The sequence below is a fragment of the Poecilia formosa genome, unplaced genomic scaffold (assembly GCF_000485575.1).
Source record: "Poecilia formosa unplaced genomic scaffold, Poecilia_formosa-5.1.2 Scaffold667, whole genome shotgun sequence".
Lineage (NCBI taxonomy): Eukaryota > Metazoa > Chordata > Actinopteri > Cyprinodontiformes > Poeciliidae > Poecilia > Poecilia formosa.
In genome coordinates this window covers 14,569-37,915 of record NW_006800606.1, presented here as the reverse complement: position 1 = coordinate 37,915, position 23,347 = coordinate 14,569, and the positions used below count along the sequence as shown (strand labels likewise).

The following is a 23,347-nucleotide window of genomic DNA, read 5'->3' as shown; positions in this document are numbered from 1 at the left end:
CACGCCCCTTTGTTACACTCAGACTGCAGGTGTAATGAGTGCATACCGTGTTGGTGAGCTGCAGGCCAGAGTCGATCAGAGTCAGAAGATCCTCGTTTAGACTCGACTCCAAGCTGATGATGTCGTCAATGACTGTTTCCTCCATCTAAAGAAGAAGAAGAAGAGATCAAGAAGAGAGCTGGAGAATGGATGGATGGATGGATGGATGGATGGATGGATGGATGGATGGATGGATGGATGGATGGGTGGATGGATGGATGGATGAGTGTGGCAGCAGCAGCTCTGTCTCCAACAGGAAGTGGTTTTCCTGGCTTCCTGCGGCCTGACTCAGATCCTCTGGAGGTGCTGACTCAGCAGCTGCAGCCAGACAGGAAGCAGTTAGAGCTGACGCTGCTTCCTGTTGGAGCTGACGCTGCTTCCTGTCCGGTTGCTGGTCGTCACAGGACCAACTGCAAAACCTGCTGCTGCCGGCCCGGTTCTGGTCGTTACCTCCTGCTTTGGGCTGCTCTCATCGGACAGCGTGGCACCAGAGTCCTGCTGGGGGGAGGGGCTTGGTTGCAGTGCTGGCTGCTGATTGGCTGTCATGGTGTTGGACAGGTACTGGCGGACCTGCTGCCTCTGGGCCTGCTGGATGTGGTACCTGGTGGGGTTCTCCAGGTGAGTCTGCACCTGTTGGAAACACAGGGTCATCAGCGCCGACCTTAGCAGCTGGGTTTCCCTGCTGGGCCGGACTGTACCTTCAGCACCTCCACGGGAACCTGGGCAGGTGTGCAGGGGGCGGAGTTAGCCAGGCTGATGGGGGAGGAGGAGTCGCTGCAGCGCTGCGCCTCCCTCTGCTGCTGCGCCTCCTTCTGCTGCTCCTCCAGCGCCTGCTGCCGCATCAGCCCCTGACGCATCAGAACCCTGCAGCAGCAGACCAGCAGGTGACCTGTCAGCGCCCCCTGTAGGACACTCAGAGAACAACAGGTACCAGAAAACAAAACAAGTGCGGCTGCTCACCGGGATGACATCAACGATGGAAGAGACGATGAAGATGACGAAGATGGGGATGCTGCAGAGGAGCTGAAAGTAGAGACATAATGAAGTTGTCATGGAAACCACTAAGCTGACTTTCCAGGAAGTAGTTGGAACCTGGCCAGGAGGTAGTCGGTACCTGGACAATTTAACCGGTAAGGTGCCTCACCTGATGCTGATTGGCTGGCTCTTGATCTGGTAGAAGATGTCACTGTCTGTGGGAATCAAACTGTCGACCTCGATGTCAGCCACAATCCCAGACTCCATCCTTAAACACACAGAAAATCAACCAATCAGAACCAATCAGAATCAGGACTCAATCGACCAAATAAGCTGACAGTTAGCTTCATCATCTCATGAGATGTTCTGCAGACGGAGAACTGCAAACACTGGACTAGAGAAAAGAAGAGAAACATCTGGTAGCTGTCTAGTTTAACCATTTCCTGAGTGTGAAGATGTTCTGGTTTTTATGCCGTTGTGGGTTCCATAGCAACCGATCAGGTTCATGAGGTCATGTCTGCTCAATGAGGACATGTTACTGAATATTCACAGGAAAACTGGAATTTCTGAATAATTTTGTATTTACAACAGGGGGGTGCTTTAGGAAAACAGGGACAGTCTGAGAGCAGGGAGATGTTGGTACAAGGGGGACATTTATGATGTTAGCAGATTTTGAAAAAAAATATGAGTTATTGATTAAATATATTTTTAATTCTGTTTTTCTTGCTATACCCACATCTGATTTGAGATGTCGGTCAGTTATTACAGTTAGAAAATAGAGACCATGCCCTAAATCTGGGTATAGTGATGGACTTGGACCTGAACTTTCAGAGCTACATAAAGACAGTTACAAAGTCGCCCTTATCACCTGAAGAACATTTCCAGGATTTAAGAACAGATGTCCCAGAAAGATTAACGTGTTTATCTTTAGTTGCATTGATTACTGCAGCAGCATCTTCACAAGTCTGACTAACAAATCAATGGTCCAGCAGCAGCTGATTCAGAACACTGCTGCTGGAGTTCTGACTAAAACCAGGAAGATGGAGACACCACCCAGTTCTACAGTCCTTCACTGAGAGAGCAGACTTTAAGCTACTGCTGGTAGTTTGTAAATCACTGAACCATAAGACATTAAAGATCTGCTGCTGTTGTTGTAGCCTTCCACACCTCTCAGGTTTTCTGGTCATGGTTATGTTTTGGTTCTGCTCTGCATCCCCAGAATCAGAACCAAACGTGGAGAAGCAGCATTCAGCTTCTATGGACCACAAATCTGGACCAAACCTCCAGAAAACTGCAAAACAGCTGAAACACTGAGTTCCTTTAAATAAAGGCTAAAAACCACCTGATTAGAGTTTATTAACTAATAAACCCTGGAAGGCATCAACATATTTGATGTTGATTTTGATGATGGTGTTAGATGTTTATTGCTTGTTTCAATATTGGTTACAGCATTATGTTTTTGTGATGGAAAGCACTTTGAACTGCCATGTTGCTGAATTGTTTTATATAAATAAACTTGACTGTCCCTCTCAGGTGTTTCCCAGCTACAGTTTACCTGTTTATCTAAACCTTCGTCTACTTTTGCTTTCTGTTCCCACGAAGCTTTATGTGTCTGAACAGATCCAGGCCTGCAGAGCAGCTGTGACTCATCACAACTTCACCTTCTCCCAACAAAATCCAGCTGTACCCAAAACAAGGTACAGAACCGTTTCCCAGAACTGATCTGATCCAGGTCTGAATCCCAGTGAGGACAAACAGATTCATGGATCCAACAGCAGCTGAGGTGGAGTCAAAGCTGCGTGAGAGCAGAGGAAGGCTGGCTTCCCTCAGTCTGAAGAGGAGGAGGAAGGAGGAAGGAGGAAGGAGGAGGAGATTCCTGTCTGATGAGTCATCACAGAAGGTTCAGGGGTCAAAGGTAAAATAGAACACAACAACAATAACCTGCCATCATCATCATCTTCATCAGAGTGCAGATTCAGCATTCCACTCTGACAAATATTAACTTTACTGCTGCTTCTCTCAAGCTTCATCAGACCAAACTCCATTCAAAAATCACCACATTTAAGCCTCAACTCTAACTTTAGTTTTCCTCCTTTGAGATCCCCACTCGTTTCACGGATATATGCCAACAATATTCCAACAGAAATCATGATTATTACTGAGCCGAATTCACCCGAACCGACGGCTGGACCAACCAAGGTCTCAGTTTACTTAAATAAGGCAGATATTTTATCCATAACTCCAATCACCTCAAAACTGACAGTTTTCTGGCCGGAGTCCGGTAACAGATAACGGAAAACGCTTCCAGACTTACTGGACCAAGCTGAGAGTTTCAGCCGAGTCCAGGATCACGAACACGGTGTGCGGCTGAGGAACCGAGGCCTCCTGTTGGTTCGGCTCGGTTCGGCTCCTGTTCTGCTCTCCGGTCCGGATCTGATCCGAGCCAACGTCTGACATTTCTCCAGAGAGGCGCAGAGAGGGGCGAGATGTTCCTGCGGGCGCCGGGATGAAATGAGGAGCTGCAGCCGGGGAGGCAGAAGGAGGCAGCGGGGAGCGGAGACAGAGGATGAGGAAAAATCTGGCGATGAAGTCCAACACCGAATCACACAGAGCTAAAACACACAGATCAGACAGGCACCAACTGTGATCTAGAAACTCTTTCTTCTATTTGTTTAACTTCATTTGTTACACTTAAAATATTTCCCCTAAACATTAAGATTTCTCCCTAAATAAATACAACTACCACTATTATTATTATTATTATTATTATTATTATTATTATTATTATTATTATTATTAAAGTCATATTAGAAAATTAGAATATGCCTTCTGATGAGGCTAGTTTGTCAGACTATATTTTGAAAAATAACCTTTAAGCAGTTATTAAGTATAGTTTTCATTAAGAATAAATTTCTGCATTTAAAATGATTTTATTATTGGTTTAATATTTTAAATCTCGTGTTGTCATTAACTGTGCAAATAAATAAACATAATTAACATAAACAAAGACTTTCAAACAACCATCTGGATAAGAAATAAATGCCAAATAAAAAACTAAACCAAAAAAATAAAATGGTAAATCTATTTTCATTTCTTTTTTATTGAGTTTATCGTTTTATATAACAAAAAGGCAAATTTAGCTGTTCTTATTTTTTTCATTCAACAAGTTCAGTCTGTAGAGGAGAAAAAAATCAGAAATTTAATAAATCTGATTTACAAAATGAACATTTACCCAAGCAACACAATGTTGACTTTTATATTTTATTGTCATTATAAAAAATTGTTCAAAAATAAATATGTTGCTACTTTGATTGATGCAACATTACCTGAGATTTCATTTGATTTTACAAAATATATATTTTTGCATAAAATCTGAAACTTTTTTCTAGTTGTTGTGTTTCTATGTTTCAAGGGGCGGGCTCAATGGCCGGCACTGCTCTCTGTTCAACCAATCAGCTGCTTCTTTCTCTGCAATAACCAACAGAATAGCGTAGGAGTTTTCTGACAGCCAATCAGTTTCTCCACTGAAGCTCATAGACCGCAATGATGTTTGTTTTTGTCTAAGATGTTTCGGAAAGAGGTGGAGGTGTTGTTGGGATGGAGGGGCGGGTAAGGGAGAGTTTGTGACGGGGAATTCCCGGGTAACGTCATCCTCCTCAGCCCTGATTGGCTCAGCTGAGCCGGGTCACGCTCTGCCCAATCAGGAGAGTCCAAACAAAGCTAAGGCGAACGTTGTGACGTCATCACACAGCTGACTCAGAGAATAAGAGCCGCTGATAATTTTTGATCTGTAAATTAGTTGTAAAACATGAGTTCAATTAGAGCAGAACGTTCTGCGTTCAGGACCCGTGAAAAACATCTGGATCATCTGGAGGAGAACGTTCCCACGACTGATAGTTCCTGCTGTAATTTAGAGCAAACTGGTGGAGAGGTGAACACCTGCTGGCGTTGCTTTTAGCTGCAGACTTCATGGGAAATCGTCTTAAAAATGACCTGAATAATTAAATCTGTTCCTGAAAACGTCACAGTGACAGATTCCTGGTGACGTCAGTTTTATCTCAAAAAGAAAGCGTGACGCCGCCAGGTGGCGCCGTCGCTTTTCCCAGGAAGAGCAGACAACAGAAACCCGTTAAGCCATTTCATCACTTTTATTTTTTCATTACAACCTCATTTACTTTATTTTACAGAGGTGCATGATGGGAAATAGGCAGCGACAGCATGGAAGGCAGTGGCCGGCCACTAACCAAAAATCATCAATCAATCAATCAATCAATCAATCAATCAATCAATCAATAACAAGACATTTAAAATTCAGCAAGACAACATAAGCTTGGTATAAAGGCAGCAAATACAGCTACTGTTGCTGTCATGGTAACAGGGATCCAGACAGGTGTGATTACCATGGTAACATGGAAAACCCCATGGTCGTCTAAGATGCTACCACGGCAACTTGTCAGGAAATGAACAGAACAGATGGGTGGGGGGGGTTTATTGACTGAAAATAAAGTTAACCGAGCTTCAACTGAAACTGACTGGAAATACCTTTATGTAACCAGTTAGAACTGGTTTTTACAGGACATACCTGGTTGTAACTGGTTTTACCCTCACCATGACTGTTCTAAATGTCCATAACCAGTTAAAACTGGCTGTAACCAGTTAGTCAAATATAACTAACTGTGAGAAACTATGCTTTACCAGTTCTGACCAGTTCTAACAGGTTAACCAAGGCCTAGCTAGGGATACTTGGCTAGTTGTTCAAATTTGTCAGGATGGTTGGAATTAAACATTGATTAGACTAGAACAGTGCTTCTCAATTCCAGTCCTCAGCCCCACCCCTGCTCTGCATGTTTTAGATGAGCCTCTATTCCAGAACAGCTGATTCAAATGATTGCATGACCATCAAGAGCTGCAGATCCTGTTAATCACCCAGAGATACAATCCAGGTGTGGCAGAAGGGAAACACCTAAAACATGCAGGGCAGGGGGGCCTGAGGACCAGGGTGGAGAAACTGGACTAGAACAACATGTCAAAAACAATCTGGGCCAGTCAAACCAGTAGCTACCAGTCAGCAGAAATCATCCAAACCTGTAGCAATCAAAGCCAAAGAATGAGTGAAAACCTGTAAGAACCAGCTAGAATTTTTACTGCTAGATGACTAAAACTGGCAGAAACTGGTGAAAACCTGCAAGAACCAGTTGGAACCAGTTAAAGTTGTAACACCAGTCAGAACCAGCTATAACCCGTTTGAATCGGTCACAACCTGCAAGAACTAGTTAGAAACAGTAAAAAAGAACCAGCTGGAAGTGATTAAAACTGGCAAGAAATCATGAAAATCTTTGAGAACCAGTCAAAATCAATTATAACTGGTTGGAATTGGTCCAAACCTGTAAGAACTAGTTGAGAAAAGTAAATTAGATACTTAGCAACCCTGAACAGGAGCACTTAGTTTACATATTTTAGAACATTAGATTAGTTTTCTTTCCTCTTTTTTTCTTTCTTTTGGTTTGGTATTTTGTTTGTATTTCCTTTTAACTCATGTAAAGCACTTAGAATTGCCTCGTTGCTGAAAATGTGCTGTATAAATAAAATTACTTTATCTTACCTGAAGAAAATCCTGTAAGAACCAGCTACAAGCAGTTAAAACTGGAGAGAACAACTGAAAATTTATGAGAACTACATAAAATACTAGCACCAGTCAAAACCAATTAGAACCAGTTCAAATTGGTTAAAACCAGTGAGAACCGGTGGACATCAGTCAAACTAATGAGACAGATATAGAACCGATAAGATTTGGCCCAAACCAGTGGGATCCATTGAGAACCGGTTAGAACTCTGCTAACAGGAAGTCTTCAGTCACACTGACAGAAATGGGACAAAGCAGATCAACTGAAACAAAGATGCTAACAGGCACCGAAAGACCTGGTGGCCATTTCCTTCCATCCTCACTGCTCCACATGCTAAACACACGCTAACAACAAATGGTGACTGCCAAACAACCAGTCAGAGAGACAGAAATCCAGAACCTAAAGCAAGAACCCGTCCTGTTCTGTTGTGTTAGCATAGCTTAGCACAGTCACTGGAAGCAGAGGGAAACTGCCAACATCAAAGACCAGGAACGTTTAGTCAGCAGGTGGCGCTGTGACAACATGGGGAACCTTCGTTGGGGATTCTTCTTGTTCATCATAGCAGCGGCCATGTTTATCTCTACAGACTGAAACAACATGTCAGGGGTTCTAATTGCCTCTGAAGAGTCGAAGGATGTAAAAATCTACTCAACTTTTATGGTTCCAGGAACTGGCCTTTAGAAACCAGAGAAGAGGAGGTACAGGTGTGGCTGAGTAAACAGAAAGGATTCAGGCTTCAGACATTTAGGATACAGAAGTAAAGGCAAATCATGAACCTGGATTTTCAAATGTGTTTTTTCTGTTGCTTCCACTTTCAGAATGTAAACTGGAACCTGGTGTACCTGGTGCACCTGGTGCTCCAGGTCCCTCAGGTGATCCACCTGATCTAACAGGTTCCCTCAGCTTCCACTGCAGCACCCAACGTCATTAACACGTCAGATCTCTCTTTAAGCTTTACCAGTCTGATCTTCCTGTGTGACTCTGATTGGAGGAACAACTAAGAGTTGACCTTTAACCTTACATAGTCACATGAGCATTAGGTCAAAATAATAAATTATATTTACAAAAGTTTCTCCATTAAGCAGAATGAACACAGCCAGACTTACGGACACAGAGAACCCAAAGCAGGAATCCACTGGTAACCCAATGGGAACCATCTGGTAACCCAATGGGAACCATCTGGTAACCCAGAGAGCATCTGTGGTTCAAAGCTTGAGAACAACAAGAGTATTTAGAAGATTTTAAATTTCAAAACACTTTCTGGAAAACAAGAGAGAGAGAGAGAGAGAGATGGAACCAGAACCAGTCCAAACAGAGTCGGTTCCATCTAAACGCTGGAAGCATCTTCAACCAGTCAGAGACTCCGTTCAGTCTGTGGAGAACTTCCAGAGATTAGACATCCCAAACCTGTCATCATCATTATCATCATCATCATCATCATCATCATCATCATCATCATCGTTCCTCCATCAGTTTCTTCTTCTGTCAGGAAACGGCCAAGGACTGAAACCTGCCAGCGGAAAACCAATCTCTGCTCTGATTGGTCAGTGTTCCTGCCAGTCAGCCGCTCCAATAGACTGGAGATTACATCATGTCTTACATCATCACTCTGATCATTAAAAAGCAAAATGAAACAAAGTTTTTATAAAATCACATCAAAAGTTGAAATTTCCATCATTTCGAAAGATTTTTTCCAACTCATAAAACTCAGGTTTTAAATTAGCTTTCATCTCCAACATTAAATATTAAACAGTTCCACGTTTCATTTGTTGTTTCTTGGAATCGTTTCAGACGGAAGAAAAACCAGTAAATCAGAGATCTGCTGTAAACAAATAGAAATATATTCACACAGAGAACGGAAACCCTGCTGTACCCAACCTCACCAGCAGGGGGAGAAGATGCTGGATAATGTAGTTCACCTACAGGGTTCCGGTTCTGCAGAACCTCCTGCCGGTCCAGCGGGACGGATCGGTTCTGGTTCTCTGCTGTTTGTGTAGAACCTGGGTGGGATGTTGGACCGGACCTTCAGATCTTTGGATCCTCAGGAATGTGAGACAGAACCTGATGAGCAGAACTCTGGGCCCGGTTTGTGCTGTTTGGGTTGGTACTGCAGGAAGTTCTGTGAAGGTGTGAAAACTTTCTGGGATGAGACCAAACCGAACCGGTCTCACTGGCCTGACCTTCTGCAGGACTGTTTGTCGCCATGGAGACGGACCAACTGTGACCCAGTTCTCCCAGGATCCGATCCGATCCAGTCTGGATCAGGACCTTCAGCAGAAACTCATACAGAACATGGAGGAAGAGGAGCAGCATCCCCTGGAGAGGAAGATCCGGGTCGGATCCAGAGACTCTGGAGTGGACTGTTCTGTGTGCTTCATGGTTCTGGTTCTCCGGGTCGGGTCCAGAGAACCACAGAACTTCACCGGTTCATCTGGGAATGATTCTGATCCTGATGTGTTGCTTTTCTGGATTATGCTGCCCAGAAACAGAACCAGAACCGGTTCTGATCCGGTCCAGATCAGAACCGGTTCCTGTGGTTCTTCTGGTGATTTTGATCTGATTTTATTTCCTAGCATCAGATTCATGTTTCTGGATTGGCTGCTGGTTGGTTTGTGTTCAGGTTGTTCTGAAATGTTCTAGATGTGTTCTGGTTCTGAATTTCACTTCATGTTTTTGTAAAAATGACGTCTTTGTTATTTATGGATTTATTTTGGATGAAATATGAATGATCTATTTCTGGGTTTGTTGTAGATCAGTTGTGGTTTGGTTCTGGGTAAATTACAGATTATTTCTATGGTTGACCTGGTCTGTTTGGGAACTTAGTTCTGGATTAACTCGGGTTTGGTTCTGGCTGTGTTTTTTCTTCAGTCCGACCAGGACAGGTTTTCCAGATTCAGTCTCATCTTCGTCTTCACTCGAGTGAAATCAGGTGTTCTCTTCTTCCGTCTCGCCGTCAAGCTCCTCCCCTTCCTCCTCCACGCTCTCCACGATTGGCAGATGGATGAGAGGCTCCTCCCCCCTGCCGGCCCTGGACAGGACGTCCATCCACCTGCGCTGTAGCTCCTCCCCCTCGGCGCTGAAGTAGAGAGTCAGGTGACTCTGGGAGATCTTGAAGGCGTGGCGTCGCTCCAGGCGGTCACATGACTCGGGCGGCGAGACCTCGAAGCCAATCAGAGGGACGCTGCGTTGCGCCTTCACATCCTGTGGAGAACAACCATACGCTTCATTATGCTGACTCTTTCCCAGGTGCATTGTGGGTATTTACCATCCACTTAGAAACAGCGTATGTCTCTGTTTCCGGACTTGTTGGATTAAAGAAGTCCAACCCTGTGCTGACTGTAGTACCCGCAGCCTCCTGTAGGGGCCCAGGTGGCGGCGGCTCACCTGCGGAGCGCCGTAGACGTAGAGCACCAGCGGCTCGTTCTCCGGGATGACGAACCACGCCTTCTGCCAGCCCCGCCCACCGCCCTTCTCCATGTGGTGAAGAAAACTACAAATCACACTGTTCTCTGCGGCCAGCGAGGCCTGTTTCTATGGTAACAAACAGAGGGGAGACGTCAGTCAGACCGAGCACGCGTTGGACTGTGGTGATGTCACAGTGATGTCACGCGTACCTCCAGGATGGAGCGCCTCCTCTGGCTGCTGCTGCTCATCGCCCCCGGCGACGGCGACGCCCCCACCAGCGTCACGTAGCAATCCACGCAGACGCGGTTGGTCCGGTTGTTGTCGTACGACAAGCGAGCGCGAAACTCCGAGCATTTGCCACAAACCACCTGGAAGGCGGAGGACAGACGGTGAGAGAAGGAGGCCGAGACGGGGACGGCCGGACGGCGGCGGCCGGGGACGTACGTGTCCGCAGGCTTTGCAGTGGTGGCGTCTCTTGGTGATGGAGTTGAACGGCTCCTGGCACTTCATGCACAGAGTCACTTCCTTCTCCCGGATCGGAGTCGGCGCTCGTTTTCCCAACTCCACGCAACTCTGAGGCAAAGCAAAACGAGTCGTTAGTGTTTGTACGTCCCGCAGTACCACAGCGGAGCACCAGGGGCGCTGTTACCGGGGAGTGGGGCGGCGTGGACTCGTCGTCTCGCAGAGTACAGGTGAGGTGTCTGAAGCTCTCCATGGTCTGCTCATGGCGCTGGATGGTGGCCTGGATGGCCTGCACCAAACATGCAAGACTGCCTCAATAACCTTATAAAGGTTTACTTAAAAATGTAAAAGTTTATTGTAATAAAGTTCGAAGAGTTCATTTTTGTAACCTTATATAGGTTTATTTTGAAAACATAAATTGTTATTTTTGTAACATTGAAACATTGTGGCATTAAAATGCTTATTTTAATAGCAATCTAAAAGGTTTTTCTTGTAACACTGCAAAAGTTTATTTCAGTAACGTTAAATAAAAGTTTATTTTCTTAACATTTCCAGGTTCATTTTTAGGACATGAAAGTTTTTCATAATCTTGATTTGATATGCAAAAATATTCATTTTTATAGCGTTGTACAATGTTATTTTGGTAAAGTTTTCCTGATTGATTTTATTAACGTTGTAAATGTTTTTATGATGGCCTGGCCAAAACATGGACGATTACACGACTTCGTTCATGTTCAGTGTCTTCCAGCTTTATTTTTATGACGTCGTCCAACGTTATTCACAAACCAGAACTTTTTTATGCTTAATATGAAGAACTGAAGCCGAGCTGCTAACAGCTGCTCAGTGACTGATGGACTGGTTGGGTCCGTTTGGGACATTTTGAGGATTTGTTTCTCTCCGTTTTAACATTTAACATTTTATTACTAGAAAGAAAAAAAATCCAGAAACTTGTTTTGTTCCTGTAAGCTTTAGGTTTCAGAACCGACTGATGTTTGTGACTGGACCGGCCACAACCAACAGAGCCTTTGGTGTTCAGGAAGAGAAGGAACACACCTGGATCCAGTCCTTTTTCTCTTCCTCCGTTCTGCAGAAACACAAACACACCGCGAGCCTCAGAGGAACCGCTGTGGTTCTGAAGCGGTTCTACCTCCCAGGTCTGGGCGGGTCCACCTACCTGGCCTGCAGCTCTAGAGATCTCTGTTTTCCAGACACCAGGAAGGTTCTGCTGGGAACAGCGACGCTGCTGGTCTCCTTCAGCTATGGACACAAACACTTTGTTGGTTCAACCAGAACCAGAACCAGGGAGGTTCAAAGTGTGGTTCGGGGGCCATTAGTGTCTCACCTCCATGCCGTCCACGTCGATGCGAGCGCGGACGCTGTACTTCTGACCAATCAGGCGCAACTTGGGGACACAGTACAGCAGCCGGTCGTTGAACTGAGGAGAAACAAAGGAGCTGTTAGAACCTCAGCACTGGACCGGCTGGGGGTCCAACAGAACCAGCCCATACCAGGATCAGATATCGGTCTTGTGTGGTTCCATTCTTATTGGACAGCTTGAGGATGTGTCCCTCCTTGATGAGTTCGTTGGTTGGGTTGACGATGTCTTCCTCTCCGCCCAGAAGCTCATAAACCTTCAGCAGCTTCCTCATTCGCTCCTGAAAGACAGACAAGAACTGGAGAACCACCGGGTCCATCTGGGCTCACCAGAACCCTACAGAACCGACTGAACGTTAGACACCGGGACCCTGAATAAACGGTTTAACAGCATCAGAAGCTGCAGGGAGAACGGTTTCCTGTCTGACAGCAGGAGGACTTTGTTTCCCATCAGCCTCGTTGGCTATCAGCTCCCAGGTTTTCTCACCGCCTCTGTCTCACCTCGGAGCTAAACGCAGCCTGAACATCACGGCTCCACCTGCAGCCAGGACCAAACGTCCTCCAGGCCTCACTGCCCGAGCTTCTGGGAGATCCAGAAAGCTTTTCATCCTGAACATCAGCGTTAAAATTCATCCTGGAAAAACAGACTTCACCTGCATAAAGATTTTATCTGCAACTTTCCTGAAGAAACCAGAATCCTTAAGATCCCTGATAACACAGCTCTGAGTCAAACCAACCAAACCCTTTGAGCAATCCGTTCTCCTCCTCGCCTATAAGGGAGAAAGACCACGAGCCATTTCTGCTGCTAGCGCTAGGCTAGCACGTTAGTTTTGGTTGTATTTACCCAGAATGCCCTGCACTGTAGTCCACTTTCTGCTTTTGGAGCGGTCTCCAGTCCACTTGGCGTTCACATGCATTCAGACCAAACCAGAGTTCACCTAGACCGAGGTTTGAGGACCAGAGGTCACTTAGCATTCACACCTCACCAACCGAACCGACTAGACAAACTGACTGGGTTGGTGGGAACAGACCGTTAAAGCCTGGGATCACTAATCCGGGTTCTGACCTAGTTCTCCATGAGACATGAAGACATTTCAGGAAAAACTTCATCGCTTGTTGTTCCTCAGAGGCCAACGTGGCGATGGACTCTGCTCCCGACATGCAGGATATGATGGCTGGGCAGAGGAAGTCCCTAAGGTCCTCCTTCTTTCACAACAGTCCAGAACCAGTCCAGGTCTGCAGTCCCCACACACCAAGCAGCCTGGGATGGTTCTCTAGCAAAAAGTCTTTTCATCCCTGAGTCTAACTTTGGGAGCCACAGAAGGCTGAGTCCCTATGATCACCTAATACCCGCCGACTGGTTCAGGAGCCCTAACGGGGTCTGTCTCCACCAGTAGGGTCTCTGGTTGCACAGTTCCCAGAAATTGTTTGAAACTGAACATGTCCTGTTCTGATTCCAGGCTCATTCCCAGTTCTCAGTCTGACAGGAAGTTCTGGTTCTCACCCATCCGGTCTTACCATCTTCCTAATGGCGGCATTGGAGTGTTCTGCGGCCGTGGCGATCAGCTCCAGAGACTCTGCAGAGACACACAGACAAACACATGAGATGTTCAAGGACATCCGGTGTGTTTGGCTTCCTGTTGTGGTTCCATTGGGTGTTTGGTGTCGTACTCTGGGCGTCCCGGTGGTCCGGGGCGTCCTCCGGGAGGCGGTTCAGGTAATCCTTGAGCAGCAGCTCGTAGCGGGGTATCCTCTGCACCGGCTCCAGCATGTGGTGCTGCAGCGTCAGGTTCCCGCAGCGCTCCTCTCTCTGCCAGACACCGGCATGAGGCAGAACCGGTACCAGGACCGGGACCAGGATTGGAGCCGGAACCTACCTGGATCTCCTGGACAATGGCCTTGAACGGAGCGGACCTCTCCATCCAGATGTTCACCAGCTCCATGGCTCGGTCAAAATTTTTCACATATTCTCCGTACATCTTAAGGAAGGGAGCCAGCTTCTGCAGGATGTCACCGATCCGCGGGTTGGAGTCCCTGCAGGCGGAACCAGAACCAGTGCAGAACCTCAGTGCTCCATTCACTTCTATGCAGATGATACAATTCTTACATTCATCCCATCCTCAGTAGGAGCAGCAATGCTTCAGTAACATCCTGAAATCTTTGAAATTTCTGTTGAATTCCAAAAACCAAAGAAATGTGGATTGGTAGAAAAAGTCATTCATAATCACTGTCTGTATTTCTAATGTGAGCAAATCTTTCTGTGTTCTGCTAATGTCAAAAAAGATCATTTTGTTATTACAATGTTCCCATTAAATAAGAAATTCAATTAAAATCACTCGTAAATAAGTTTGTGATAAATAATAAAAAATCCTGGCAGTAATTGACGTAAACATTAGATTTATTCATAACTCAGAGTCAGCGCTCATCATCTGTCAGCCAATCAGAGGAGACGGCAGCGTCTGATTCAGGCGTTGCAGCGACAAGCCCCGCCTACTCGGCTACGTCTGGAGTCGGCCATTTTCCAGGAAAGTTATGGATTCAACACGTTGGGACGACTCAAAACTTTTAATAACGAAGACGCAGAGAGACGCTGGAGGAGCCAGAGAAAACAACCCATCATCCTCAGACCACTGCCTGTCGTCTTCTTCAGCGTTTCTGCCAGTAGCAACATCTGGCTGCTGATCACGTGACTCATGATGTGAATAAAATGTTTCCATTGCAGTTTTGTGAAATGCATCAATGTCAACTTGGTTGAAAACACACCTTAACCCAGCTCTAAAATATTTGATTAAAATTGCCATATTTCCATAAAGCAAATTTATTTTTACAATTTCAATGTGTCCAATTTTATGCAAAATGGAAACGCAGCCAGTGATGCTAATGTTGTTTTTCACTATAAAGCTCAATCTTCGCTTCCCACCCAGTCGCTAAGGTAATTGATAATTTGTTTTGAATGGCTGACCTGGCTGAATGAAGGTTAAATGAAGGTCAAACACGCTCACCACTCCTCCATCCGTTTCTGCAGCGCCGGCAGCAGGAACTGCTGGTGGAAGCAGTAGATGGAGCAAATGTTGGAGAAGATTCCCTGAACCACGTCACAGGGGAACGAGGAGCGACAGCGCGCCTCCTCCAGCAGGTGGGCGCAGAACACCTGCAGGACAGGCAGCCAATCAGAGCCTTTGGGCGGGGCCTCCTCGCTGGGGGCGGAGCCTTCTGGCCTGCTGTTGAACGCAGTACTCACCTGGTCCAGCAGGTGGAGCTTGGACACGTAGGCGGTCTCGGTGAGGAGAAGCTCGTTGGCGATGTTGAAGACCCGCTGATGGACGGACAGCTGGACACAAACAGAACCAGTGAGACCGTTTGTGGTTCTGATCCGTCTCAGGAGTTGCAGAACCAGGACCGGTCACACACAACCAGGGAATTCTGATCAGGTTGTGGATTTATCTGTCTCAGATAATCTGTAGAAAATTTTTCTTTGCCTTCTAATTCTAACTAGAAACAACCGATCAGAGCCAGAAGGCGGGTCTAAACGCTGTCAATCACCCTCTCCATGGCAATGCTCATCCCTCCTTGCTCTCTGCTGCGTTTTTGAGCCTAGCCTGCTACGAATCCTGGGCTAGTTAGCATAGCCACCAATGACGGGTGATGAACGCTTTTCCTGCTGTTTCTCTGCCATTAGAACATCGAGCAGCGAGTACATGAGGATGACTGAAAACATTAAGACCCGCCTCCTGGATCTGATTGGTTGGTTTGCAGCTCATGGAGGTGGAGATTGATCACATCATGCTGACAGTTTGAAGAAACAGTTACAGACTGCAGCTTTAAACCTGAACGTGTTTTTCACATCAGCCATGCCGCTGCAGCGTCTGAACAACCTGCTCTCTGATTGGTCGGTTTGTGTCTCACCTCCACGGATTCCTGCCGGTCCGGTTTGGGCGGGGCCAAAACCAGAGTTAGCTCCGCCTCCTCCTCCAGGTCACTGTCGCCCTCCTCAGCGAAATCCCTCTTCCTCCTCGCCCCCATCCGGGCCTCCTCTGCCTCTCCCACCTCCCCGGCGGTGGACGAGGAGCTGGAGAGGCGGGGCAAGAGGGCGGGGCTGCAGGGATAGGCCACGCCCCCATCATCCACACCAGTGAAGCAGAGCTCCTCGCTGTGCGACGGCGAGCTGATGCTGTCGATGCCGCTGTCCCGATTGGCCAACTTCCCGTCCGTCTGCGAGGAGGGGAGGGATAGGCGCTCAGAGGGCAGCTCTGATTGGTCCGGAGGCAGCGGGGGCTGCTGCTCCTCTGTTTCCACGGTAACCACCTCGTCCTCCAATGGTTTGTCTGAGGCGCTGTAGCCTGACTCCATGGACAGACGTTTGTGATGGACGTCATCCTGACAGGCCGCCGCTAGCTCTTCATCCTCATCATTATCATCATCATCTTCATCACATAGCTCAGCCCCTTGTGTGATGTCATCCTGCTCTGTGAGGTCACTGGGTGGCTCCGCCCCCCCGAGTTGGGGAGGGGCAGGCGAGGCAGAGGATGGAGGTGATGAAGATTGAGGGGAGGGGGGGTCCAGTGGGCGGGGACACAGCGCCCCCCCGGTGATGTCCGGCACCACGATGATCTGCTCGCTGCAACACAAACAACCAATCAGCAACCAGAAGAAGTAATGACACCACTCTCCCTCTGACCAATCACAACTCACCGCTCAAACTTCTCGATGAGCGACAGGACGCAGGTGGGGGAGGCGGTGCCGTCGGCCTGGTTGGGGGGTGTCCAGGCCCCCCGGGGGTCAGCAGGGAGGGGCCTGCAGGGGGGTGGCGGTGGGAGGGACTTCTCTGGGACTCGGAGGCGTGGCCTCATCGCTCCAGCTTGCTGCTGCAGGTGGGGGGGTTTTGGGGGGACTAGAGGAAGTGGGCGGAGCCACAGATTGGGTTTATGTGAAATGAATGAAAAGTCTACAGTCAATTTGACCTTTAAAAGTGTTTTACACAAGAGTCACACACATTTAATCATCTAAACACGGACATGCAGGTCGGCAGGCACAGGAGGAACCTGGAATCAAACCTGCAACCTCTCAATTACAAGACAACTAATCTAGACAACAGCGACTGCACTGCTAAAGTTGCAGCTTACCCTGAGGTTTGGGCCCCAGTAGCGGCGGGCGGGTCCGGTTTGGGGCCGTTACCGTGGTTACGGGCAGCTCTGGTGGCCCGGTGTCATTCACGGACCCACCGCTCTCCGTTTGCTCTGCCCCTTCCTCTGATCCCGGGTTCGAGTCGGGCTGCAGGGGAGCGTCAGCGTCCAGCGCCCCCTGGTGGCCACATGGAGAGCAGGACGACTCCAGAGAGAGGCTCTTAGCCAGCAGGGTGGGGCTGGTGGAGGAGGTGGGGCCTGGGGAGCAGGACACATGTCAGGGAGCCCATATCCACCGTCTTTCGAAATAAGAGCCAAATAAACAAACAAAAAAAAAAAAAAAAATTTTTTTTGCAAGAGCGGTGACATAAATGTCCATCCATCCCTGGATGGATCATCATCATAAATGTGACATAAATGTGTTAATTTCAATCCATTAATTCACCAGTTTTAACACAATTCATTCCCTATCTGGAACCTTCGAACTTGTTTGTTTCTGGTATGGCAGTAAATGTGATGCACAGCTACGTCGCTAACAGCGGCGATGGAAGCAGCTTCTCTGGTCCCACTGTCGCTTCATTTCTGCCCCTAAACGATGTGACTGGAAAACACTTTTGTTCTCCTCTCCCTGTCTGTTGCATGGCGCCTATTGCTCTACACCCAATAAAATGTCTCTTTATTCTTATTTATCAATTTTTCTTCCGTCACCGTTGATGCGGCTCGTACCGCTGCGTGCAACCCCACAAATGTGGCATCAAAATGTGCGGCTCGATGCCGTGAGGGGAGCTATTACTTCTGGTGGGATTCGGAGTTACCATGGCAACTTAATTTGCGAAAAACGATTCCCAAAAACCCCATTCAAGTCAATGGAGCGAGGCGACGGAAAATCCGGAAAAAAAAAAACTATTTTTGATGAATTTCTGTGTCGTCATGATTTGACGTAGAAATTCCATTGAAATTTCAGTTTGTAGACACGTCCATGATCTCTTCTAAAGTAAAGACGGTACGTCGATACGAATTACGGTTTCTCCACATTTTGTCTCCAAACGACCCAAAGTTTTCGATTTTTCGAAAAGTTAGAGTGTGAGGGCCGCTCCGCTAGAGTGGGAGAGAGAGGATTTCTGACCCCAAAATAATTTCTAACTCGCCCTCACGCCCACAAATATCACCCGATTGGCCTCAAAGTCGGTCTAGTAGCACGTTAGCTTAGGTTGTATTGAAGCTTATTTAGTCTATAAAGTGCGATTAATGGATTACAGACCCTGAAATGAACTCTGTTGAACCTTTTTATCGGGTTCCTCCACTGACAGAATCACGGCAGCAGCTGATTGGTTGAATCCTGCAGCAGATCCTCAGCCTTGTTTTTGGATCATTTGGTTCTGCAGGTTCTGGTCCAGATCAAAACCCGCTCCTCATCTTCATCACCTCTCAGCTACGACACTATACCAGGACGCTCTCACTGTCCTGAAGGGGGCAATAAAGAGCTTTATGGTTCAGATTGATGGCGGTGCTTGGCCTCTGGTCCAAAAGGGTCCAAAGTTCAGAAAATTATCTCCATTATTTCCAGAACCGTTCTAATTTTCAGGAACAATCTGGAAATAGATTAAAAGCAGCCAACAGAATCTTCTGGGGAAAAAAGTGACAAAACCGACTGAGACCTGTTATACAGCGGTTCTAAAGGTTCTTCTGGTTGCCAGTAGAACAGGAGGTTGGGACCCGGTACCAGTCCAACTGGTTCAGCCAGGTACTGTAACTGCAGCTAAAAGAAATTCATGAGGTAAAAATGTGTCCAGTCATTGAGAGAGCAGCAACATCTCAGCAGCTTCCTGCAGCTTAAATACCAGCAGAGTGGCCAGACAGGAAGTGTGTGTGTGTGTGTGTGTGTGTGTGTGTGTGTGTGTGTGTGTGTGTGTGTGTGTGTGTCTGTGAACTTGTTAGGAGGTCATGGGAAAGCCTGAGTGGGCTGATGTGGACCAGATGTTCTGCTGATGGAAAACTGCTGGCCAAACTACATTACCCACAATCCTCCAATACCACTTCCTGTTGGTCAGAATGAGGCTTGAGTTCTCCTTAGATCAGTGTTTCCCAGCCCTGGTCCTCAAGGCTCACTGCCCTGCATGTTTCAGGTATTTCCTTGCTTCAGTCCAGCTGATTTCAGTTGATGACTGATTAACAGGCGTTTGTTGAACTGCAATCAGCTGAACCAGGCACATTACAGCAGGGAAACGTAGAAAACATGTAGGACAGTGAGCCTTGAGGACCAGGGTTGGGAAACACTGCCTTAGATTACTGGGAGGTTCTGATGGTTCTGATTCACTGAAGACGTTTTAGATTGTTCTGAATCAAAACAGACGTTATTCCGGTTTTTAATCTTTCTAATTCAGAATGTTCACGCGTTTATTGATCATGTTCTCACCAACTCCAGCATGTTCTGGAGACAGACTGAATCAAGATGGCGCTAGCCACCTGGTGTTTGATTGGCTTTGTGTTCTCATGGTCTAACTCGACTCATTTACTGTCGCCACACCTTTACTTGGTTCTGGATCCAGTTTTATTAGTCTGCCGCTATTTTCAGCCCCCACTTGTCACCAAGGTAACAGTGGGTGTTCTGGTCCAGATAACCGTTTCAGGACTTGCTCCTGACAGGAAAGACGTCCATCTTTGTTCAGCTTGTTAGTCAGGACATTGGTGCAGTACGCCTGTGGGGGCGCTGCACCAAGGACCACTGAAGGAAACGACACAAAAACTTCTGAAGACGCTGAGAGCAACTTCCTTCTTCACCAGATAGAAACAAGATGGAGGCGTCAGATTTTAGAGGTTGGACGATTTCTCTTTAGTCTTTGGCTAAGACCAGGAGCCATTTCTGCTGCTAGCCTTATGCTAGCATGTTAGTTTTGGTTGTATTTACCCAGAATGCCCTGCTCTGTAGTCCACTTCCTGTTTTTGGAGCAGTGTCCGGTCCGCTTGGCGTTCACATTCAGACCAAACCAGAGTTCACTTCAACCGAACCCAGATTGAAGTTTGGAGGACCAGAGGTCAGAGGTCAATGAGCATTCACACCATCCTGCAGGTTCCCTAAACCAACCGAACCGGACTTTGTAGGCAGGACTGCTGGGAATACAGGCATCAACTATAATCCAGTTTCTAAGTGACCTTTTATATCAAAAGGTTTTGAGTCGGTTGTTTTGTATCATCTCCAGATTTCTTCCAGACCTTTATGGATTGTTCCAGTCTGGCTGAAAGAACTAAAACAGCTCTTAGTTTTAACGTTCCTGAATCTGTGTTCAGCCTTTCAGATGGTAGATCATCACATCCTGTCAGCTTCCAGTCGTGTTCCTCCTCTCCTGTATCAGTCCTGGGGTTCCCCAGGGCTCCACCTCCGGTCCGCTGTTGATCCCCGTAGACATGCTGTGGTCAGGAAACACAAACTACCCTCTACTGAGCAGTTCCCTTAGAACAGTTAGCAGGTTGGCACCTCAGGGCTGTCCAGAACCTTTGGTGTTTTCAGTGTTTGGAACCAAACCAAGTTCTTTGTCACAGGTTCTGGTCCAAAAAACTACAGAGAGAACCGACCAATCAGAACCAGAGCTGACCAATCAGGAACTAAACCGGCAAATCAGGAGCAGAAACAACAGGAACCTCAATCTAATTCAATTACAGAAAAATCTCAGGAATTTCACATGTGAAAACCATGAAAAACATTTCACACCAATGTTCACATGTGAATGATGTGAATCACACGAAGAAGTGCATCTCTCTCTGTGTGCATTTGGAATGTGGTAAAAGCTCATGTTTTCACATGGACTTCACATTTATCATGTGATTTATGTGAAAATATATAAATCTATAAAATGAACATGTGAATCTCTGGGTCCAGATGTGTTCATGGCCTCTTTCATGTGAATCGCATCCTTCATGTTTGTGTGTAACATGTGGAGTTTTAAAAATGATTTTCACATGTGAATTTCCTGTCCATTCAGAACCTTTTGCCCTCTGATTCCCGGACCGCCCGGTTCTGTTCCTGCTGAATGGACTGGTTCTGCTCAGTAGAACCTGCAGAACCTCGCAGGTTCTACTGATGTACCACACCTGATTCTGGTTCCGGTAACACTGAAATGAATTTTCACATTTTCAGAACCACCAGGCCGTTACTGGACCGGATCCAGGCTCGGTTCTGTTGCGAGGCCCAATCAGGAGGGTCTCTCTCTCTCTCTCTGCTGGTTTTGATGCCCACGCACGCGCACACATCGCTGTCATACACGCGCGTGTTCACACGATCGATGGGCCGCGCTCGGCAGGGCTCGGCCCGGTTCGGATCCAAACAGACAGCAGCTCATCGATCACCGGTCGGATCGATCCCACCCATCAGCAGCGGGGTCACGTGACTGCGGCGGGGCGCTTTCAGGTCGGTGTCACATCTGGCGCGCGCGGCCGCCAGTAGCCCACTTCCACTGCGGGATGTCGGTCAGTGTGTGCGCGTGCGCGGCAGCGGGATTATTCCACACACAGACAGGAAAATAGGACGCGAGCACGCTGCAGCTGGGCGTGCACGCGCAGGGTGAGTGTGTGTGTGTGTGTGTCCGCGCGCGCGGTGCGGATGCGGCGGACTCACCTCTGCTCACGCTGCTTCGGTCCATGTACATCGCGCAGCAGAAAACGAATCCGGTCATTAAAGAGACGTCGGTGCGCGGGGAGAGCGGCTCCCCCGGTCCACAGCAGAACAAACACACACACACACAGACACACGGCCCGGTTCGGGCGGTCCGGAGCCGCGGGCTGCCGTTCAGGACGGATCAGGCGGTGGATCCGCGCGGCTCGGTTCTGCCCGGTGCGCGTGCGGCGGCGGCGCAGAGGGAGGGGGCGGGGACGCTCTCCCTCTCTTTCTCGCTCCCTCTTTGGTTTCCATGACAACAAATTAAAAGGAAAGGTGACAGGTGATCACGTGGCCCCGAGCTGTCAACAGAACCATTTCTATCAAATATCAGCAACCAGAACCGCTGACGGTTCGGTTCTGGTTCCAAGTTTATCCTCCAAGGCTCGGTTCTGCAGTGAGCAGTCCGTCATCTGCAGTAAACCGAGCCAGAACCTCTGACACAACCGGAAGGGGGCGCACTAGACCCATCCCTTCATTTCATTTACAGCTGGTCCAACGTCAGAGCCTCCGCTGACCTTTGACCTCCACCAGTCTGACCCAGAACAGAATGTTAAATATTTAGCTTTGAAACTGCAACATTTATAACTGAATAACTTGGTGAAAATAGGACTTTGAAAAATGAAGCCCCATTTTTTCCTCTTCTGCCAGATTAAATAATCCAAATGCTGCTAGTTTCTTTTAAAGGTGCCTATAACAGCCGCCTTCAGGAATGTAGATATAATAAACCAGAACCATCAGAAATGTTTCTGTGAGAAGGTCAGAGTCCAGATGACCTCAGAGGTTCTGGTTCCCAAACAGATTTTCCTTCAGCTGCTGGGAGAAATCTTGGAGTGAAAAGCAGAAATGAAAGACATGAACAGAAGGAACCATGAGAAACCCAGATCGATCAGATCCAGCTGAGGATGACCCGGTTCTGGTCCCAGACTGGAAGCCAGGTCTGGATCATGGTGCTGGATTGGTCCCAGAGGAACAGCTGGAGCCGATTGTTCTGATCAGGAATGATCCGGAGTGTCAGGATGGAGCTCGGAACGTTTTTACATCCCGCTGTCCTTCTGTAGGTTTGATGATGTCACCATGGAGACGCCGATCCAATCACCATGGAGATACTGGTCCAACTTTCAGCTCAGACCAGCATCCATCCAACAGGAGGAACTTCCTCTGATCCGCCAGCAGAACCAGAACCACGAAGGCTGACGATGACCGATGACTTAATTCATTCAAAACAAAATATGACAGAAAAACTGAAACCTTCAAACCGCCGTTGTTTCTCGTTTTCAAGATTTGAAGCAGAGCAGATGCTCCAGACCCAGCAGACCTTCTCTTATCCTCATCAGCTTCATGCTGGTTCAACATTTCTGTCCTGGTGGTTTTTCAGGGTAGTTTAAGGCTGAAGAACCTCCAAACTTTATTTGACTTTTTTACTTCAAAAACCACTAAATATTGATTTTAGTTGGTTGTTTTAATGTTTCACATTAAACATTTTGAATGGACAGGAAGTTGTTCAGCATTCCTCAGGCTTCAGGTTCTGCTAACAGTTCGAACCAGAACTAGAACCATCAGAGTCCAGCTGCTCAAACACTGAAGTGCAGCATCAGCTCCAGTCTGTCTGAGGTCAGAGGTCATGAAAGCTTCAGCCAATGAGAGTTCTTTCCCTGGATCCATATGTTCTCCGTAAAGAGAAAAAAAAAAAA

General features: G+C 47.4%; 2 protein-coding genes and 2 long non-coding RNA genes across 5 annotated transcripts in view; 1 reads left to right on the top strand and 3 right to left on the bottom strand.

Annotated features, from left to right (window-relative positions):
- tfe3a (transcription factor binding to IGHM enhancer 3a) overlaps positions 1–3,763 on the bottom strand; it is an 8,488-nt gene extending 4,725 nt beyond the window's left edge. Inside the window, exons 1-6 of the mRNA XM_007542226.2 lie at positions 3,329–3,763; positions 1,184–1,282; positions 1,000–1,062; positions 738–903; positions 490–669; positions 47–145 (exon numbers count right to left, since the gene is read on the bottom strand). Coding sequence (XP_007542288.1) covers positions 47–145; positions 490–669; positions 738–903; positions 1,000–1,062; positions 1,184–1,282; positions 3,329–3,471 — 750 coding nt within the window. The 5' untranslated portion in view covers positions 3,472–3,763. The remainder of the gene's footprint in view (positions 1–46; positions 146–489; positions 670–737; positions 904–999; positions 1,063–1,183; positions 1,283–3,328) is intronic.
- A 2,279-nt stretch (positions 3,764–6,042) lies between these two features.
- LOC107834568 (uncharacterized) lies at positions 6,043–6,501 on the bottom strand. Its single transcript, XR_001660363.1, has 2 exons — positions 6,197–6,501; positions 6,043–6,133 (listed from the first exon to the last, which is right to left on the bottom strand). It is a non-coding gene; the product is annotated as an uncharacterized LOC107834568 (long non-coding RNA).
- A 34-nt stretch (positions 6,502–6,535) lies between these two features.
- LOC107834570 (uncharacterized) overlaps positions 6,536–23,347 on the top strand; it is a 19,275-nt gene continuing 2,463 nt past the window's right edge. Inside the window, exons 1-3 of the long non-coding RNA XR_001660365.1 lie at positions 6,536–8,615; positions 10,162–10,165; positions 11,624–11,634. This is a non-coding gene — a long non-coding RNA (uncharacterized LOC107834570). The remainder of the gene's footprint in view (positions 8,616–10,161; positions 10,166–11,623; positions 11,635–23,347) is intronic.
- Positions 9,347–23,347, bottom strand: part of fgd1 (FYVE, RhoGEF and PH domain containing 1) — a 16,671-nt gene continuing 2,670 nt past the window's right edge. Inside the window, exons 1-18 of one of the 2 annotated variants that reach the window (XM_016666147.1) lie at positions 21,615–22,328; positions 17,003–17,260; positions 16,572–16,770; positions 15,786–16,497; positions 15,121–15,210; positions 14,882–15,030; positions 13,757–13,913; positions 13,551–13,689; positions 13,398–13,456; positions 12,014–12,160; positions 11,848–11,940; positions 11,680–11,762; positions 11,559–11,589; positions 10,693–10,794; positions 10,488–10,616; positions 10,253–10,411; positions 10,023–10,169; positions 9,347–9,839 (exon numbers count right to left, since the gene is read on the bottom strand). In XM_016666147.1, the coding sequence (XP_016521633.1) occupies positions 9,564–9,839; positions 10,023–10,169; positions 10,253–10,411; positions 10,488–10,616; positions 10,693–10,794; positions 11,559–11,589; positions 11,680–11,762; positions 11,848–11,940; positions 12,014–12,160; positions 13,398–13,456; positions 13,551–13,689; positions 13,757–13,913; positions 14,882–15,030; positions 15,121–15,210; positions 15,786–16,497; positions 16,572–16,770; positions 17,003–17,260; positions 21,615–21,672 (2,988 nt within the window). In that variant the 5' untranslated portion in view covers positions 21,673–22,328 and the 3' untranslated portion in view covers positions 9,347–9,563. Of the gene's footprint in view, positions 9,840–10,022; positions 10,170–10,252; positions 10,412–10,487; positions 10,617–10,692; positions 10,795–11,558; positions 11,590–11,679; positions 11,763–11,847; positions 11,941–12,013; positions 12,161–13,397; positions 13,457–13,550; positions 13,690–13,756; positions 13,914–14,881; positions 15,031–15,120; positions 15,211–15,785; positions 16,498–16,571; positions 16,771–17,002; positions 17,261–21,614; positions 22,329–23,347 lie in introns of those variants that run through there. The other variant, XM_007542225.2, reaches the window with a different exon arrangement.